This window comes from Micromys minutus (genome assembly GCF_963924665.1).
Source record: "Micromys minutus genome assembly, chromosome: 11".
NCBI lineage: Eukaryota > Metazoa > Chordata > Mammalia > Rodentia > Muridae > Micromys > Micromys minutus.
Genome location: NC_137980.1, coordinates 23,168,399 through 23,185,673, shown reverse-complemented (window position 1 = coordinate 23,185,673; position 17,275 = coordinate 23,168,399). Strand labels below are relative to the sequence as shown.

Here is a 17,275-nt window from a genome sequence, read left to right as displayed (position 1 = left end):
GAGCCAACTTAAATACTATGAAAGCACACTGAATTTTAAATCCAAGCGTCCAAACAATCGTGGAAAATAACAAGTGCTAATTATTTTAAATGTTTGGTAACAGGCTGGTGAGATTGGTATAGGTACTTACCACCAAACTAATGACCTGAGTTTGATCTCTGTAACATACATGGTAACAGGAGAGAACTGATTTTTGAAAATTGCTCTCTGACCATCACATGCACAACACATACACACAAACAAAATTTATATGTAATTAAAATTAAATATGTAAAAATTAATAAATGTTTGGTAAACATTTCAAGAACAGCCAGGCTTTAAACAGACCGATGAAGGCCTGTGACTACTACAAATGCCATACTTAGAGCACTATCAGGTTATCTACTTCTTTCGAGGAGATAACAAACCAGCCGAGTGGGTGGGACCCAGGGAACCCAGGGACTTTATAAACTGAAACAGCAGAATGCTGAATGGGAAGCATCTAGCCAAGCAGACTTTGACCAGGGAGGCCACAGGCTAGGTGTCTTTTCAAGTCGATTCCCGTAAATTTCTTAGTTGGAATGCTTACTGTATGTTGCTGAGCTGTTACTATTCATTATGTATTCATTAGAAAGCACATGATTGGTATGTATTTGTCCCTTATGACACTCCCTCCTTTTGGGATGTGCCTCTATACATAGCTCATTTCCATAGAAGACAGTTCTTTGTTTTTTCCTTTGTTACTCCATATGGGGCAGAAGAGTGGGACCTGACTTTAGGTGTAAGTAATCCCCACCCCCAGGGAAACAAACACCCTGACCTGTTGCTTCTTTCTGCAGTCATACCTGCTGATGGTGACTGTCATCTTCCTCCCTCACATCAGCAAAGCTACCACTTGGTGCAAAGACAAGCTTATGGGTAGGTAACTATGCGCAGCGCTACAGTAAGCATGTTGGAAGGGCCTGCCAGGTTTCAGGCTGTTCCCAGGACCATTGAGTGGGAACAAGGCATCAGTGTCTGATGGTTCAGGGCTTGCCCTCCTGGGCTCAGCCCATGTCTGGTGGTGTTTGCTGGTCCCTGGCTACTTCCAGCCCCTAAGCACCTCTGTATCACTTCCCCTCCTGGCCTGTATATTCCTGGCCCCTTGGAAAAGAGGCCAGTGGTAGCCACCCTGGTCTGATACTCCCTCAGCTAGGCTAGTTTCTTCTCCTGGCATATCCACAGGCCACAGGGAGTCTCCAGCTCACAATGTGGAACCCTTCAGTATTGACCTGCATGCGCCCCTCAGCAAAGAGCGCGTGGAAGCTTTCAGTGACGGTGTCTATGCCATCGTAGCCACACTCCTCATCCTCGACATCTGGTGAGGACCCCTACTTGCTGCTTTGGCCCATCTTCCAGGTGGTAGTATGTCTGAAAATGTCTTGTTCTTAGAAACTCCAGAAACATTTATCAGCACCAGCTTCCCCTAGGTGCCTGCAGATTCATGCAGGTCACCTCTTCCCTGAAGGCCTCCCATTGAAGTTGCTCTCAGCCTGAAAGTACAAGTGCTAGTGAGAGTGCCTTCTGCAAGGTTACCTTGTGCTCTGTATCCAAGAAATAGTCAGGCAGCTCCCTCAGGCCTTATCCCCTACATCCATACCTACTAGGACTGGCTCTTCTCCAATGCAGTACTGTTGGAGCTCTAGTCTGAATGCTCACTTTTATTTCCAAGTCTCTCTTTTCAAAGCCCCTTACTCTCTTCTAGCCTATAGTTCCTCAGTAATATTCCATTGGATTCTTATTTTATTAAACATGTCACAAGTCTAGTTTGAGATTCTGCATCTGACACTATACTTTTCCTGATACTTTTTTCTACTATAATTTGTAAATTATTATAGGCTAAAAGTAAATATTCATTAGTACCTTATTTCCTGGGGCCTTCGATTTAAGGAACATTCTGGAGCAACCTTCCAAGGCTGAAGGACTCAGCCAAGAGGTTGTTTGGGGTAGGAATTCCAGTCAAAAGAAAACTACTACTTTCTCTCCCAGGCTCTTTTCTGCCCTCACACTGTGTCCCTCCCTCTATTTGGAAAAGTAGTTGGTACTTGGGTGTCCCATCATTCATGTCCAGGTGATGGGTTCCCATCCCTTGACTCTATGCTCCAGCACAGCCTGTGAGATTTAGGATAGCTGTGGAGGAGCTCTCTTACAGTGTTCTACCCTCAACAACCAGCCAGGGCTATCTGTCAATTTTTGGGTGTCAGATAGGGCCACCAGTTGGAATATATAGGACTGGTTAAATTAGCATTGTGAATGAAGAACAGCAACTGCTTAGTATGCTAAATACATGTAAGTAGTGCATAGGGAACATTTGTGTTCTGAAGATCACACATCATTAATCTCAAATTCAGTTTATGATGTTTGATCTACCCTTCTGGTTCTGTCATCTTTGGGAGGTTGTTACAAATGCCCTCTGTTCATACTTCCCAGTGAAGACAATGTTCCGGATCCCAAGGATGTGCAAGAGAAATTCAGTGGCAGCCTTGTGGCTGCCCTGGGTGCGTATGGGCCACAATTCCTGGCATACTTCGGCTCCTTCGCCACAGTGGGTCTGCTCTGGTTTGCCCACCATTCACTCTTTTTGCATGTCCGGAAGGCTACACAGACCATGGGATTACTCAACATACTGTCACTGGCCTTTGTGGGTGGCCTCCCTCTGGCCTATCAGCAGACCTCGGCTTTTGCCCGGCAACCCCGTGATGAACTTGAGCGTGTGCGTGTCAGCTGTGCCATCATCTTCTTTGCCAGCATCTTCCAGTTCGCCATCTGGACTACAGCCCTGCTGCATCAGGCAGAAACACTGCAGCCAGCTGTGCGATTTGGTGGGCAAGAGCATGCTTTCATGTTTGCCAAGCTTGCACTGTATCCCTGTGCCAGCCTGCTGGCCTTTGCTGCCACCTGCCTGCTGAGTCGGTTCAGCACAGCCATCTTCCACCTCATGCAGATTTCAGTGCCCTTTGCATTCCTAGTGCTCCGTCTCCTTGTACGCCTTGCCCTGGCAGGCCTTCAAGTCCTACGGAACCTCTGGCCAGCGCATCCTCAACAAGACCAGGGTGAACCCGAGACACAGTCCCAGCTTCTGCCTGCCCCTTGCTAATGCGAAGAAGCCACTCCCGCCTATTGTAGGCATACTGTAAAGGGTCCTATGGAGATGTCTTAGTTCAAGTTTATTGTGACACTGGGGCTGTGGATATATTTGCCTGGGTGGTGTTTATATTGTTCATACTTTGCAGTGAGGGGTTTCATGGGAACTGAATTTCTTGTTTTTACCTATTTACTTTCCTCCCATGGATCATAACATTGCCAGGGGAATTTACCGGTCTGACTTACCTGAACAAGTCACTGAGGTCTTGTTTAGGGCAGCAGCACCCAGCCAGAATCAGTGGTCCATCCCTACTCCTTGCTCTGACCTGCATGTGACCGCACAGGCTATCTTTCTTGGAACATTTGAGCAACTGAGTCTAGGCTAACTGACGCTGAGAACCTCCTGTCTGGCTCACATCTAGTTTGCATCCTCAAAAGTACAGAGCTTCGCTGGTGGGACTGCCAGTCAGTCTGTCTGCCCGTTCCTGTACCAGTTGTTAGACAAAGACAAGAGGCAGCTACGGGACAGCAAAGCCCACATTGTATTTGGCCCAGATTATAAATTAGATCACATTCAGGTAGTGATAAATTACACACAAAGACAGTGCACAGGACACACTCCACAAAAGGACAGCCTCACTTAAATACAGAGGACATGCTACACTGATCGGAATTTACAGACAGTTCCTACAGATTGGAATAAAAATGAAAAACTACATCACAAAGAATTTCTTTTGAACATTGAAAATGATGTAAACATGATCGTCTACACTGAGATCACAAATGGCTATTCAATGCACTTGTATGCAGTTTTGGCAGAAGCAGGTGAGGGGGTGGCACAATGGTCCTAGGAAGCTGCCAGGCAGGTAGACACTCTGGTCTACACCACTCTGGTGTCACACAAGTTGAGTAATGACAAACAGAAGAAGGCTCTAGGCTTGCTTACTTTTGGGGGTCAGGGGTAAGCATCACAGGACACTTTCCAGATAGGTCTCCCCTATCCAGGGCTGGGGCTACACCTTTAAATGTCTTTAGCCTTTCTTTCTTTCTTTTTTTTTTTTTTTTTTTTAATGTTTCCACTCTTTGGCAGGGGCTTTAGCTCTATGACCCAGTTATGCGTTATCCCCGAGAAATGATTTATAGGCATGTACCAGGCTTAGCTACACAGCTTGTTTTTGGACAGATTCTTCCTGGAGTCTGAGGTGTGACAATGAATTCTTGGGTGCATAGAAGAGACAGCATTTGTCTCATTCTGTGAACCTGGCGCCTCCAGCAAGGCCTGACTATCAGAGCTGCTTCCATTTGTGTAGGAGCCAGAGTAGAAGCTCTACATCTACAAGGAAGGGCTATAAGCAGGCAAACAACATGTATATAAAGTGCTATAAGTTGAGTCTAAGGGAGTTCTGGCCACTTCTCAACGGATGTTATTCACACACTCCTCAACCAGGTGCCACTGGCCCTGTTCTGATCCTTCCTGGGTACTAGGTGCCCACTCCAGGGTCAAGGAGGGACACTCAGAGCCTAGCGGACACTCCAGCTGTGACTCAGTGACAGCTAACTCACCTTGCCTCAGGGTAGACAAAGATTCCCATCCGTAAGTATAACTTTGTCAGTTCATGGCCACCAGCTGGATGAGACCTTGTAACTAGTATCTTCAGCCCAAATTGTTGTCTAGTGGTAAGCTCAGGGGACTTGAGGATGCCACACCCACCCAGGAGAACAGGCAGCATTCTACATCTGTTAGATGATTAGCTGCTTTGAAAGAACATAAAATGAAATCAGAGGACCCACCTGAATGGCCTGCATCCAGATGTACTGGGCCCAAGAGGGTTTTAAGAGAGGTTTCAAAGGAAGGAATGTGGCTAACAGGAAGGACCAGCTCCGCTTATCCTATAAGAACCAGTTTTGTGCAGAAGACAAGCTATCCAGAGCCTCATGCCCAGTCATATACATTGATACCAGGCAGAGTGAGTAATGACCTTTACCTACCCACTCCTAAGTTGTTTGCACATGATCTTGGATAAGGATGAGGGATGGAAACATCCCAAGACCCATGAAGATTCTATGGTCAGTGCTACAACTAAGTCCATCTGTTGGCCAGCCAGTGTGTGACCAACCAAAGATGCGAAAGGCTGTGTGGTTGAGACCTTTTATCTTGGCTCTTCTATAAAGTATTGCCCTCAGGAGCAGGCAAGGTGTCCACTCGGGTATCCCTGATGGCGCCAGCCTTCCTGGGCTTCTGCTTAGCCTTCCTCAGCATGTGAACCTGTTCAAAGGAATTGAGGGTCAGTGGTCCTGAGTGACATTACAAGAGAAAGCTCTGAGACCTCTGGGCCAGTAAATGCTAATTGGTTCCACTCCACAAAAGGGGAAGACCTGGAAAAGCTAAGCTGCTGCCTGCAGCCTACTGACCAATTGTCTTCAGTTCTTACCTCCTCTCTGAGGCTCTCACCAGGGCCACCTGACACCTGGAGTCCCAGAAAGCCAAAGCTTAGACCCACCTGGCCTTAGCTACTGTAGAGCATCAGCCCTGGCCCTGATCCATTTTCCCTCTGCTCTCAGCCTTGCCAGTATACCTTAGGTGCAGTAGCAGAGATGATCATGTGACCGGGGGCCTGAACCCAGGGCTCACCATCCACCTGCACTGGGGTAGCCTTGAGAAGTGTGACACGGAAGTAGGAGCCCTGGGCAATGCGGATTCCAGAGCGCAGCCCACCTTGTACCTGGCCCTGTGTATGACAAAAGCAGAGTTGGCTAGTGGGACCCAAAGGGACCACCGGGCCTACCCAACAGCCTGCCGTTGCTCACCATGTGCACGACACCTGTCACACCCACCACCTCCAACAGCCCGTCGTCTATTCGTGGCTTCTCAAACCTCGAGTCGCTGTCAGAGCCCCACAGGTCAGCCCCTGAGCCCCAGCTGCCCCCAAAAGACGAAAACACAAAGTTAGATACAGACCAGACACAGACCTAGCACCTGGCCCAACCTGCAGAGTTTCAGAGCCCCGCCCTAGCACCTGGGAATGTTAATGAAGATAAGACCCTCAATGCTGGGTAGCTCCACTTCCTGCTGCTCCACCTGCAGCCTGATCTCCTTGTGTAGGCTTCGAGAGTGGCTGATCTTCTGCAGCCCAACCCGCACATACACGCCCTTGTTGTGGAACCTGCCACAGGGAGGTAGGCATTCCAAATTACCAGGTAAAAGCTGCTGGCTGCTGTGAGTGACCTGGGCCCCCAGCCCTGCCTTACTGGTACCTGCTTGTGAATTTGCCAGGCTCCTCTTCACGTGCCTGGTGGAAGTCCAGGCTGAGCTCCGCATCAATGCCAATGCCACAGTAGTTACTCATCTGAACAATCTGGAGACAGGGCATAACCAGGATGCTGGCCAGCCACCCAAGTGTCCAAAATTGTTCCAGACATCTATACCTATTGTCACCAATGCCTTTTCCTAGGAACCTCTCTGCTTAAATGCCACAGCAAGCCCACAGAAGGCACAACCCCACAATCCCACAATCCCACGGGCTTCAGTCACCAAGTTTCTGCTCTGCCTTAGGGGTACCTGAGAGGAAAGTTGCTCATCAGCAAAGGGAAGCCAAATGTAAGATTCTAGCAGGTGCTACACTGGTACCTTGGGGGGCTCTGTTTCTACCACATTGTTCTCTGTACTATTAATTTCATGAGCGTCCAGCAGGATTGTCCATCGATCCATGAGCACAGCATCAGCCTCATCCACAGACACCAGCACAGAAAATGGGTCCTCACCACTATAGCCTGCTCCCCAACGGAGGACCCGGCCAAGGTCATTCCCTGGGAAACAGAAAAGAAAGCATAATCCACAAACCATCATAAATCTCTAGCAAAACCCACAGTAGGGACAGCCCTGAGAGCCCCCGACCTTTAAGTTGATAGATAAGCCCACCTGTACCCAGGGGCAGGATGGCCACAGATGGCTCTGGGCAGGCCAGATGGCGCCTTGTCTCCTCCAGGGCAGCAAGCACCCAGCCCACGGTGCCATCTCCACCACATACCAGTACCCGAAAACAGGGCACCTGGGAGAAAAGGTGGAACCTGTATGGGAGACAGTATTCTGCAACTACCTCCTGGCTGCCCAGGCCAGAACTTGGATATCCATTCTTGCCCGGGGCAGCCCTTTCCTTTTCAGATGTCCCATCTCTGGCCACACAGAGGCCAGACTTATTGATTTCTGCAGTCCCATTTAGAATTTCTACTAGCTAGATAGAGGCAGGTGGCAATTGTTCTTTCCGAAGGCCAGGAAAACTGTGGACTCACCCAGGAAGAGGGCCCCCGTTGGTTAGCTCAAAGACCTGGTGCGGATTCAGCAGCTTCCGGAAACTGCAGAGCAGTTCTCGTCCCTTGAGACCCCCACTCTTGGGGTTCACAAACACGAGAAGAGGGCAGCAGTCAGGAGGCAGCTTCGTGTGCTGAGAGGTAGAGAACTGAATTATGTTGCGGTCAAAGGTCCCACGTTGGAACTGCTAAGCAGTGTCTACCCTCAGATTCCAAGCCTGCTAAGCCATAGCCAGTCCCTCTTGAGGCTAAGCAGTTCACATACTTATCTCTATGTCATTACTGACCCCTCAGGATATCCTTTCTCATGAGAATACCACTGTGGCTGCTTGGAGCTCAAGCACAAATGCTAGGGCCATATCCACTGTGACATATGTCAAGGGACCATTCCGACCCTCAGCTATGAAGCCACAGGTCCATGATGGAAGATCCTACTTGGTACCACCAGCCAGCTAGAGTAAGGCCTGGCTTCTGCAAAGCTACCAATACACCCTTTAGACGTTAACAGCTTCCAGGTCCCCACCTGCCACATGACAGTCAGAGGACTGTTTACAGTGGTAACCACACATCACTGGTTATGGGAACAAAGTCTCCCCATACATAATGCCAAGAGACAGTCCCTAGGAGTCTAGGCTCAGTGGGATGGTACAAATCCCTAGAATGGTGTTGAATAACAGGAGACATATAAGTCAGGCACAGAGTGAACAGCAGCACAGGGTCTATACTTAGGATGGGGTACCCACTGGAGAGGCAGAACTCAACTCTCATTTGCCCCAAGGCAGGCAGTAACTATGGTTTCAAGCCTAACTCTGCCGTAGAGGACAGTGCATGGTTAAACATACAGGGAGCCCTGGCCTACATCCTCAGGGCTACTTTCAGGGCAGGACCAGTGGGGTAGGGACAGGAGGGACCTGTAGGCACTGCCTAATCAGAATCATTTCACTTGAATTCTGTTCCTCCTAAGTCTGAAGTCAAGACCAGGGTTCAGGGTACAAGCATGCCTTGGATACCTGTGAGAACTTTGTGGAGTCCAGGCATAAATCCTCCTGGCACTCCTCATATGAAATTCTGTCCTCTGCTGCCCTCTGTGCATCTCTTCCCAGCCACGGCCAGGTTCTAAGAGTGGGAGCTCCACCTACTAGCCAGAAATAACCCTAGGTCCATGGCTACCTGTATAAAGGCTGGGGCCAGTATTATACTTAAGAGCACAGTGTTTGGCAGGATGTTAATACATGGTCACAACACACTCTGGCCTTAAGTGGGTTAGAGTTGTGTCCTGTGGTGATCCCAAGAGGTTAGAAATTCATGGCTCATAATGTGAAACTAGCATTGTTCCCAATCATCAGGTCAGAACCATGGGCAAGCACTGACTCTCTCTGACCTCTGACTATGATGTAAATTGGTCAGTCTTATCCTTTTTGGGCTGTTGTAAGTCAGGCCGAGGTGGCACATACCAGCCATCTGGCAATGAGGACATGGTCCTGGGGCATGAAGCTTGCCTCAGAGTCCTAACTACTCACCAGCACATCTGGAAGCACTAGTGCAGTCAGTGACCGGCCGTGCACTGTTGTGTCCCTGGCCAACATGTATAACCGCTCAGCCTCCGCGAAGCAGGTGACATCCAGAATTACCGCACCTGCCACAGGTGAGTCAAAGCTCAAGGTGGATATCCTATGCACCTTGCCCTCAAGGTATCCAGTCAGGTGTCCTGTATCTCCTGCTCCTAGGTACCCAGAGAAGGGTGTATCTTTTCCACCCCACCCAAAAGGGCAGGGTTCTATGAAATCCACCCCCAAGATGTCACAGCCACAAACCCTCTCCTGTGTGATATGACAGTCAGGTACCTAGGCAGAGCCTCAGCTCTGACCACAGCCAGCTCATGTCAACTGACTACGGGTTGCGTCCACAGTAAGGGGCTACCCTCTGGTAAAGTATTCCTACAGGAGGCAGGCTGAACTCAGGATCCAGCAGTGGATATGAGGCTAGTCTCCCTGACCAACCATAGTCACACTCAAATCCAGTACCACGAGCACTGTCGGAGTGTCCTGGGTTCACATGCCAAGAAGGCTGACACCATCCTTCCCAGTAAAAGATGCAGGCCCACAGAAAGGACAACATGGGAGAAAATAGCTAATCTCAGCTACATTGTAACAAAAGCAACAGCCATGAACCAAGAAACAAAACCAAGGGATGATTCCAGGCACATGGCTCTAGAGAAGGAAGTAAAGGGCAGGTTCTTCTATCCCACTCCAGGAGCATTTACCAGGTATCAGCTCACCTTGTAAGGAGTAGACGTGACTCACAGACACCACAGCAGCTGCATAGACAGGTTGCAGTCAGAATAGCACCCTGAAGCCCAGACCTGACCTCCCAATCTGGGGTCCACCTCTTTCCTAAGGGCATCCACATCCAGAGCATAGCCCACCTAAGCAGCCCTGTCCCATCCTTCTGGGTCAGCTCCCTGGAAACTGTCTATACCCCCTGTTCCTAAACAAGGTCCCTGACTCCTGAATGTATAAGGGTGTCCCCACAAGCATAGACTAAATAGTTTAGGAAGCAGAGGGGGGAAACAGAAGTCCCACATGAAGGCTGTATCGGCTGTCCTGGAGTGGGAACTGAGCTTGGACTTCAGATGGTGCATGAGGAGACAAAAGAACTTAGGCTCAGCACCGTAGTCCCACTGCCCAGTCAGGACCCTTTCCCAGCCAGAGCCCTGGATAGCCCAAGGTCACACCTTTGGTGGCCATGGCTTCATGCAGCAGGTTGCTGTAATCCTGGGGGGACAAGCCAGGTGGCAGGCCACCCACGAACAGGGAGACATGTGGGGCCATGGCCCTGGCCTCGGCCACGTAGAACCGCGTCTGGCTCACCTGGCGCACAGATGTCTGTGGAAAGAACAGGAATGGGGAATGCTGGCACTCCCAGTATTCCCAGTGGCACTCCCCCAAATCCCCACTGAGCTCTTCAGGGAACTAACTTGGATACTCTTGAGACTCAAGGCCTCCCAGCTAGAAACAGACTGTTACAGAAGGCACTGCTAGCCAACTGCTGGTTGGGGAAGAGATGCCTGTCTGGAGAGGGCAGGTGGGTAGACAGCCTTGATGCTATTCTTCTACAAGCCGTGGCTAAGGGCTGGCAGTTCCCTGGGAGTGCTGTCTACATCCACTGACCTGTCGGATGTCCCAGAGTCGGTCTAGCAGAGGTTCTTCATCCACCAGCACTGTCCGTTGGACTGTAAGATTGAGGGGTACAGCATGTCAGCAGTAGAATCCTCCCTTCCACAGAAGCTGCTCTAAGTCTCTGGGGCACATGCAGGTGAATTTGGTGGGGCTGCTCAGAAGGGCATGGTCTAGCTCCAGGTCCAAGCCTGCTTCCTGAAAGGACCTGAGAAATGCAGTCCACTTACCTTGTCTGCTGCTCATGAGCACCTCGATCAGCTGGAATCTCTCCTGATCCTCAACCTATACAGCATGGATGATATATCAGGGCTAGGACAGAACCTTCCCTCATATCCACAGGACATACAGAGGGATAGTAGCCTGGCCCATTGGCTAGGTGACCCCAAAGCTGGGTGGGAATAGACAGTATACATACCTGTCGTCCAAACAGTGGGAGAACCTCTTGAACCACAGACCGCGCTGTACTCTGGGAGTTCACACGGATGGACACATAGGCCACACCTACCCTGTGGGAAGCAGGCTCAAAGTCTAGGTTCTGGATCCTCACGATACCCTTCCCGCAACAGATCCTGTGCTTTTGAACCTTACTTGAGCCAGCCAGGGTAGATCTTCAGGATCTCTTCGGTACGAGGCAGAGACCTGATGACCCAGGCCTCAGCCATGGAATCCCTGGGCCCAGAGCCTTTACTAGCCTCCTCCTCAGTGGTCCCAGCCTTCCCCAGAGCCTGGGCATTGCCAGACAGTAAGGTTAGGGACGGTGCCTGCAGCTGGAAGCCCTTAGGGTCCTCACTGATATAATAGGCCCGGAGTGCTGCCTCCTGTAGAGGGTAGAGACATGCACGGAGGGCCAAGTGAACAGGGAGCTTGGTGTGGGGAGCCAGGTTAAGGGAACAGGTGAAGGAAGAAGGTTTCCCAGCTGAGAAAAGGGACCAGATTTGAAGGGAGGGGGCTCCAGTTATGGCAGTGTGTATCATACCCCGCGCATAAGTTTACTCTTACCATCATTTCCTCATTCCGAGCCATGCGGGAAACCGTAACCAGACGGAACTGATTTTTCCTCAGGGAGTCGTTGCCATCAAAGATCTTCAGGGTCTGTTTGGCTAGGCAAGAGGGGAGTGGCTGGGAATCTTTGGGGGAGGGGGGGGTCCTGGAACTAGGTGGGACAGAGTGACAGCTAAGTGGAGCACTTACTGGATTCTGAAGCTGTCAGCACCTCTCTGCCTGTGCCTACCGCAGCACTCCCATCGAGGCCATCATCCCCATCGCCTACAGGATAGACAAAGCCTTATTATACTCAGTACCTGGTCCAGCCAGGGTGTACCCCAGTCCCATCTCTGCCTCACCGAGCTCCAGGACCATGGTCTCGGGGATTCGGAAGCAGTGCATCTTGCTAAAGTTTCGGGACAACAGGCGCACGCACGAAGGAGGCAGTACCATGGAGCGGAGGCGTCCAAATGTGCACTCAGGTGTGAGTGCTGTGGAGCACACTGAGTGAGCCTGACAGGACAGAGGTGTAAGTCTGGCACACAAGCTGGCCAATTCTGTATCTACTAGTCTAAGCACCCACCTAGATGGTGCATGAAGCCAGAGGTGCTACTCCATAACCCAGGAGACAATAGGATGTAGACAACTTGAAAAGGGGAAACCTTCCCCCTCTCTCACCACAGACCCCGCCCATCACAGACCCCACCTCAGCCTGATGGCTTTACCTCTCCTTTGTCCCACGCTCGGGGGGCCCCCTTCATCGCCTTCCCATGCCCACCTGTACACCACACCACTCGCAGCGGACACCAGCCAGCACATCCGAGGAACCACAAGTCTTCCTACAGACCTCACATCGTGCACCAGAAGGCAGGTTCCCCTCCCTCCAGTGGTGGTGATACGTGTCCTGGGGATGGGGGGCAGTCAGAAGCTCAGCCGGCCTACCCCTACACCAAACCTACCCCAGCGCTAGTACACTCACATAATCCTGCTGTCCATCCTGGTGGCACTGACGACAGTCGCTGCAGGCGAAGGGCACACAGTCGGGGTGAACGTGCAGCTCACACACTGGGGGGCGGGCAAGGTTAGGGGCCTCTTGCCACACCCTTGCCCTCCACACTGACCTCTTAGCTTGGGCTGGCTCCAACCCCAATCCCTGCCATTCTGAACCAGCTTCTTTTACCCTGATTGCTTCCTGCCTGGTAGGCTCATACGGTTGGAGCCCCCAAAGTCAGCCTGAGCCTGCCACCCATGCCCTTGACAAACCACAGGTAGAGGAGGGTTGGGCTACCTGGGGTAGCAGAGACCAGCCCCTTGAGAGAGGAGCTCAATTCCAAGGGGGCTAAGGGCCCAATGGTACCTTCACAGCGGAACGCGGGTACCTCCAGGCTCTTGCGGCAGACCACACAGAACTTGCGCTTGTAAAGACCAAGGGAACCAAAGCAGTGGGCTACAGGGACCTATAAGGACAGAGCAATCCTGATTTAAGCCAGCATGCCTGGTCCTGCACCCTTATCCCTGGTAGCCCTGTGAACTGGCCTAGCATTACCTGTTGGTAACTGCTTGGACAGAGAGACTCATTCCTCCTCCTCCTTCACCTTCAAACATCTGCAACTCAGGTCCTGCTTGAGAGTGCCTACCTCAATCCAGCTATACTACCATGAGACCTGACTGGATGATTGTGGGACAGGTGACCAGAGAAAAAGTTCTGTAACTTCACATATGCAGTATTCTAAGCACAGATTAAAAAAAAAAAAAAAAGCCCACCTGATACCCATTCCTCGCTCCACGGGCCAGCAAGATTACCACGCACCTGTCTTATTAGATTAGGAGCTTCCAACACCCCTCAGATTCACCCTCTTGGAGGCATGACTGTGAACATGTGATAGCAAGTTATCCTTCCAATGAAAACACATGGCAAGGATCAGGTCAGAACTTGACTGGTCCTCAGCCCGAGACTTAAAGTCCATTCAATAGGCAGAAGAGAGAAACTGCGCACTAGAAGGGGTGGTTTGTATGTCAGGATGGAAGAGGAGTTCTATTTCCTTTTTTAAGTATATTCTCTGAGCGTATTTGAAATCCTACTAGTGTTTCTTTGAATCACAAGGGTAAATAAGAAAGCACTGAGATTGTTTTAGAAAGACACAGCCTCAGCAAGTCCGTTCACAAGGGCAACAGTCTGGCAAACATGGCATCCTGAGATGGCAGCCAGCACTCTCGGAGGATCCCTTTGTACTCACACGTGGTAATCAAGTATCCACCAAGCAGCAACGGTAAGGGAAATCTGACAGTGTTCAAAGCACTTGTCAGCTTCAACTTTTGCTCACTGTGGCGCCTCATCCCCCGCCCCCCATTTTCTTGTGTCCTCCACAGCTGGGAGGCAGGACCCACCGCCTAGTGTGGTCAAGTACAAGTTCAGAGCAGCTGAGCTGCCAGTCACCTGGCTTTGTGAGCGCAGCTGATGGGAAGTGAGGCCACGGAGCTCACCCGTCTGAACTGTGTCTAGCTGTGCTGCCCTCACCCCTTTCACTGCTCACAGAAAGGAAGTCCGCCTGCTAGGAGCCTCATCAACAAGTGCCCTGTGGAGGAACGTCGATGGCCAGAACATGCCCCAACCCCAAGACTCTAAGGCTTTTTACATAAGCCTGTTATGTTACAACCTCTAAGGGTTTATGTGCATCTGCCAGGGACAATCCAGAGATCCCCTGTGCGCGGTATCTCTTTTCCAGTGTTACAAAACTAGTCACTAGAGCACTGAGAGTTCGTGCAAAGTACCCAGCCTCCGGGACTCCTCCTTTGGTCCCTTTGCAGCCACATCCACTTCCTAACCTTGAACCTCTTAGCTCTGTGTTCAGAGTGTTCTACAGACAGGAACGTGCCCTTGGACACTGACTTTTCTCGGTGTAGAGTTACCTAGAAATTCACTCAAGGTGCTCAGCTCAGCAGCAACGGCTCCTTCCTTATGATCGTGAGCAGAACTCTGCCCTTTGCTCCCTAACTATGATGTGGCTATACTCAATAATACAAAGGACAACTTAACCCCACGAAAGCCGTGTGTACCGCCCCCACACTCACCCGGACTAGGCTTGGTGCGATGCTTGTGCACGGGGTCTTCACCTGCTTCAGGCACTTCTCATGGGACATGAAGTTGCAGACTGCAGGGAAGAGAGCTGCGTTAGTCAGCCCACCTTGCTAAACAGCCTCGTGGATGCCCTAGGAGGCGAGAAATCCTAGGACTCAGCCTTTGCCAGCATACCATAGGGAATCAGAAATCAACAACAGGGTTAAGAACCTATCATAAACAGGTCACTCAGCCAGCGCTGATTGGTGAGCTGGGCCAGTCGGGAGGGTACCTATCCCTGTACCACTTAGTGGCAGATGTCACTCCTGTGACCCATGGCAGTAACACCACCCTTAAGAGCCCAATGTCCACTAGCATCAAGAGCCAGAAGCCACAATAGGACCATGGTGGGAGACGAGTGTGTCCTACTGTCTTGGGAGTGGCCCAGTCCCCTCACGCTGACTCAGCTGCGGAGGAGCAGAGAGCTGAGTTCCCAAAGACAGGGTGCACATAAACAGCTGTGGGGGGAGGGGCTTAAGACATACAAAACACACCTAGCTGGGGAGGGGGGCTCTTTTCCAGACCTCAGCACAATAGAGCTTCAGCAGTGAGACAAACTTGGAGATGCACAAGAGAGGATTGAAACCCGTGTAACATATCAGAGCCAGGGCAGGACAAGGGAGTGAAAGGCCTGGGCTGGGCTCCTCAGGTGGGATACTGATGAGGGGCTGTAGAAACGAAGGGATACGGCCGCTGAGACAGCCTGAGAAGCCAGAGCCTATCCAGACCCCAGACGCCTCATTCTTAGAAAGAGACAAAAGTTCTCCATGGGATGCTCTGCTTGAAGGAGCCTGGGGCTGGTGAGAAAAGCAGATGAGAAAGTAATGGCCTAACCAGAATCTTTCCAGGAACTCCGTTTGCTCCACCTTAGGCGGTCTTGCCAGCTGCCTCCTCTGTAGGCTGACACCTTGTGTGCCCCTGCAGGTGGAAGGCTTCCGCTCACACCCCTGTGAGGACATCTACAGCAGTGCTGCTTACAAGGGGCTCTGTGCCCTCTTCTGAGTAACAGACTCTTGAGCTGCTATGACATGAGGACCTTGCCTAGGTTTCCTGATCCCACAGACCTAGGCGCAGGGGTCAGATCTGTGAGGGGTACCTAGATTCAAGTCCTGCTCTCATTATGTCTCAGTTCTGCAGAGACCCTAGGTCTACCTTCCGACCCGTACGTAGGTCTACCTCCACTTCAGAGATGACACTCAGATTTGAAGATATGCCTTCGGTAACTTTCATCCATAATGTGAGGCAGAGGACCGACCATCTTTTACCCAAAGTCCTGCCTATGCCACCTTTGTAGGTCTTGGGGTATAGCTTCAGACACGAAGCTAAGTCAGGGTACACATCACAGCCTCCATCTTAGTGGGACTCTGATATTGTAAGGTGGCAGGTAGGTAATATTCCTATCTGTCAGAGAAAACCAGGTGACCACTCCTATGTCACTGCTAGTCCTGAGGAGCCATGACCTCAGTGATCCTGCCCAGAGCACACGCTTACTCTCTGAACAGGACAGATGCTGTTCCATTGGTCGCACCCTCAGACCCTGGTCAGGACACACTGTCAAAGGCCCATTTGTCCCTCACAGATATGGGTCTCAGGGCTGCCTCTTCACAAGAGTAAAGATAGAAAGACGGCCAGCCACAGAATTAGCTGGAGAGCTGAGGAAGAGGTGCCATCCTCTGCTTTGTCTAGCCGGCTTGGCAGCTGGGTGGGAGCTATGTTGGGACATGCCACAACTGTAAGGAAGGCTGGGCCTGGCTCTCCAGGCAGTTGAGCCTGAGTAGAGCAGCATTAAGTCCCTCTGCGCATCAGCTTGCACTCGGGACAAGAATGACCAGAACCCACAGCGAGCCACTCCTGCTGTCCTGGTCGCTTAGGAAACCAGACACGGTAACACCAGAAGGAGCCCCATTGCCTCAAGTCTCAGCCCTCCCTTCCTATCTCTATGCCCAGGACCACAACTGCCTCAACACACACCTTGCCTCTTGCGGCTCCGTTGGATTCCAACAACAGCATTGCACTATGGCGACTCTGTCTCCACCTACCACTAGGAAATCCTGAGATCCCAGGTCAAGAGAGGCCAGACCAGGGGCACCCCTCCTTCCTGCCCTTAAAAGCAGGTATCACCTCCATAGGAAGGTCCTACTCAAACAAGAGGCTGGATCTGAGACCACCCACTGCCAAGAGGGACAGGGCTCAAAGGTCAGGGCAGTGTCCCAGGGAGGACGGCACCGGCTCCTGGGAGCGGCCTTAGGACACGGTGTGGACTCTCACCATCGCACAGGAAGCCGGCCAGTCCCCAGATGAAGTCCGAGCAGAGGTGGCAGAAGGTAGGCTTGGTGAGTGTCACCTTGCGAAAGCTGTGGCCGGGTGCTGCGGAACCAATAGCTCTGCCAGTCCGCTCCGGCCCTGACCCCGGGCGTGCGCGACCCGAGATGCCCAGCACAGGGCTGCCGGCCGGGCTGCCGAGACGTGGGGAACCACTGCCCGGCCAGGTCCGGGCCCCGGGCTCGGCTGCCGTCGCCATCCACAACCGGAGCGCCCCGACTCCAGATGCACGCTAAAGCCAGGGCCGTGGTGTAAAGAGGGC

The 17,275-nt window shown here is 51.5% G+C and overlaps 2 protein-coding genes across 2 annotated transcripts in view; one reads left to right on the top strand and one right to left on the bottom strand.

Moving 5' to 3' along the window:
* Positions 1-5,249, top strand: part of TMEM175 (transmembrane protein 175) — an 18,724-nt gene extending 13,475 nt beyond the window's left edge. The window contains exons 9-11 of the mRNA XM_080924905.1: positions 819-897; positions 1,204-1,339; positions 2,449-5,249. Of these exons, the coding sequence (XP_080781031.1) occupies positions 819-897; positions 1,204-1,339; positions 2,449-3,115 (882 nt within the window). The 3' untranslated portion in view covers positions 3,116-5,249. The remainder of the gene's footprint in view (positions 1-818; positions 898-1,203; positions 1,340-2,448) is intronic.
* On the bottom strand, positions 5,235-17,275 carry DGKQ (diacylglycerol kinase theta). The gene is made up of 23 exons (XM_080924904.1): positions 16,960-17,275; positions 14,646-14,725; positions 12,931-13,030; positions 12,553-12,638; positions 12,352-12,477; positions 11,933-12,086; positions 11,781-11,855; positions 11,589-11,689; positions 11,178-11,407; positions 11,005-11,095; positions 10,817-10,871; positions 10,581-10,642; positions 10,145-10,295; positions 9,689-9,727; positions 8,931-9,046; positions 7,393-7,544; positions 7,022-7,170; positions 6,731-6,909; positions 6,358-6,458; positions 6,120-6,266; positions 5,911-6,022; positions 5,679-5,831; positions 5,235-5,368 (listed from the first exon to the last, which is right to left on the bottom strand). The coding sequence occupies exons 1-23, from the start codon at positions 17,210-17,212 to the stop codon at positions 5,267-5,269; spliced, it is 2,814 nt and encodes a 937-aa protein (XP_080781030.1). The 5' UTR covers positions 17,213-17,275; the 3' UTR covers positions 5,235-5,266.

What these genes read in the sequence shown, in the direction of transcription:
- DGKQ (XM_080924904.1), bottom strand. Translation starts at nt 17,212, where the DNA reads ATGGCGACGGCAGCCGAGCCCGGGGCCCGGACCTGGCCGGGCAGTGGT. An exon ending in ATCTACCCTGGCTGGCTCAA is followed by an intron (nt 11,096 to 11,177) that starts GTAAGGTTCAAA and finishes TGCTTCCCACAG; the next exon opens with GGTAGGTGTGGCCTATGTGT. An exon ending in TAGAAACAGAGCCCCCCAAG is followed by an intron (nt 6,459 to 6,730) that starts GTACCAGTGTAG and finishes CCCTGTCTCCAG; the next exon opens with ATTGTTCAGATGAGTAACTA.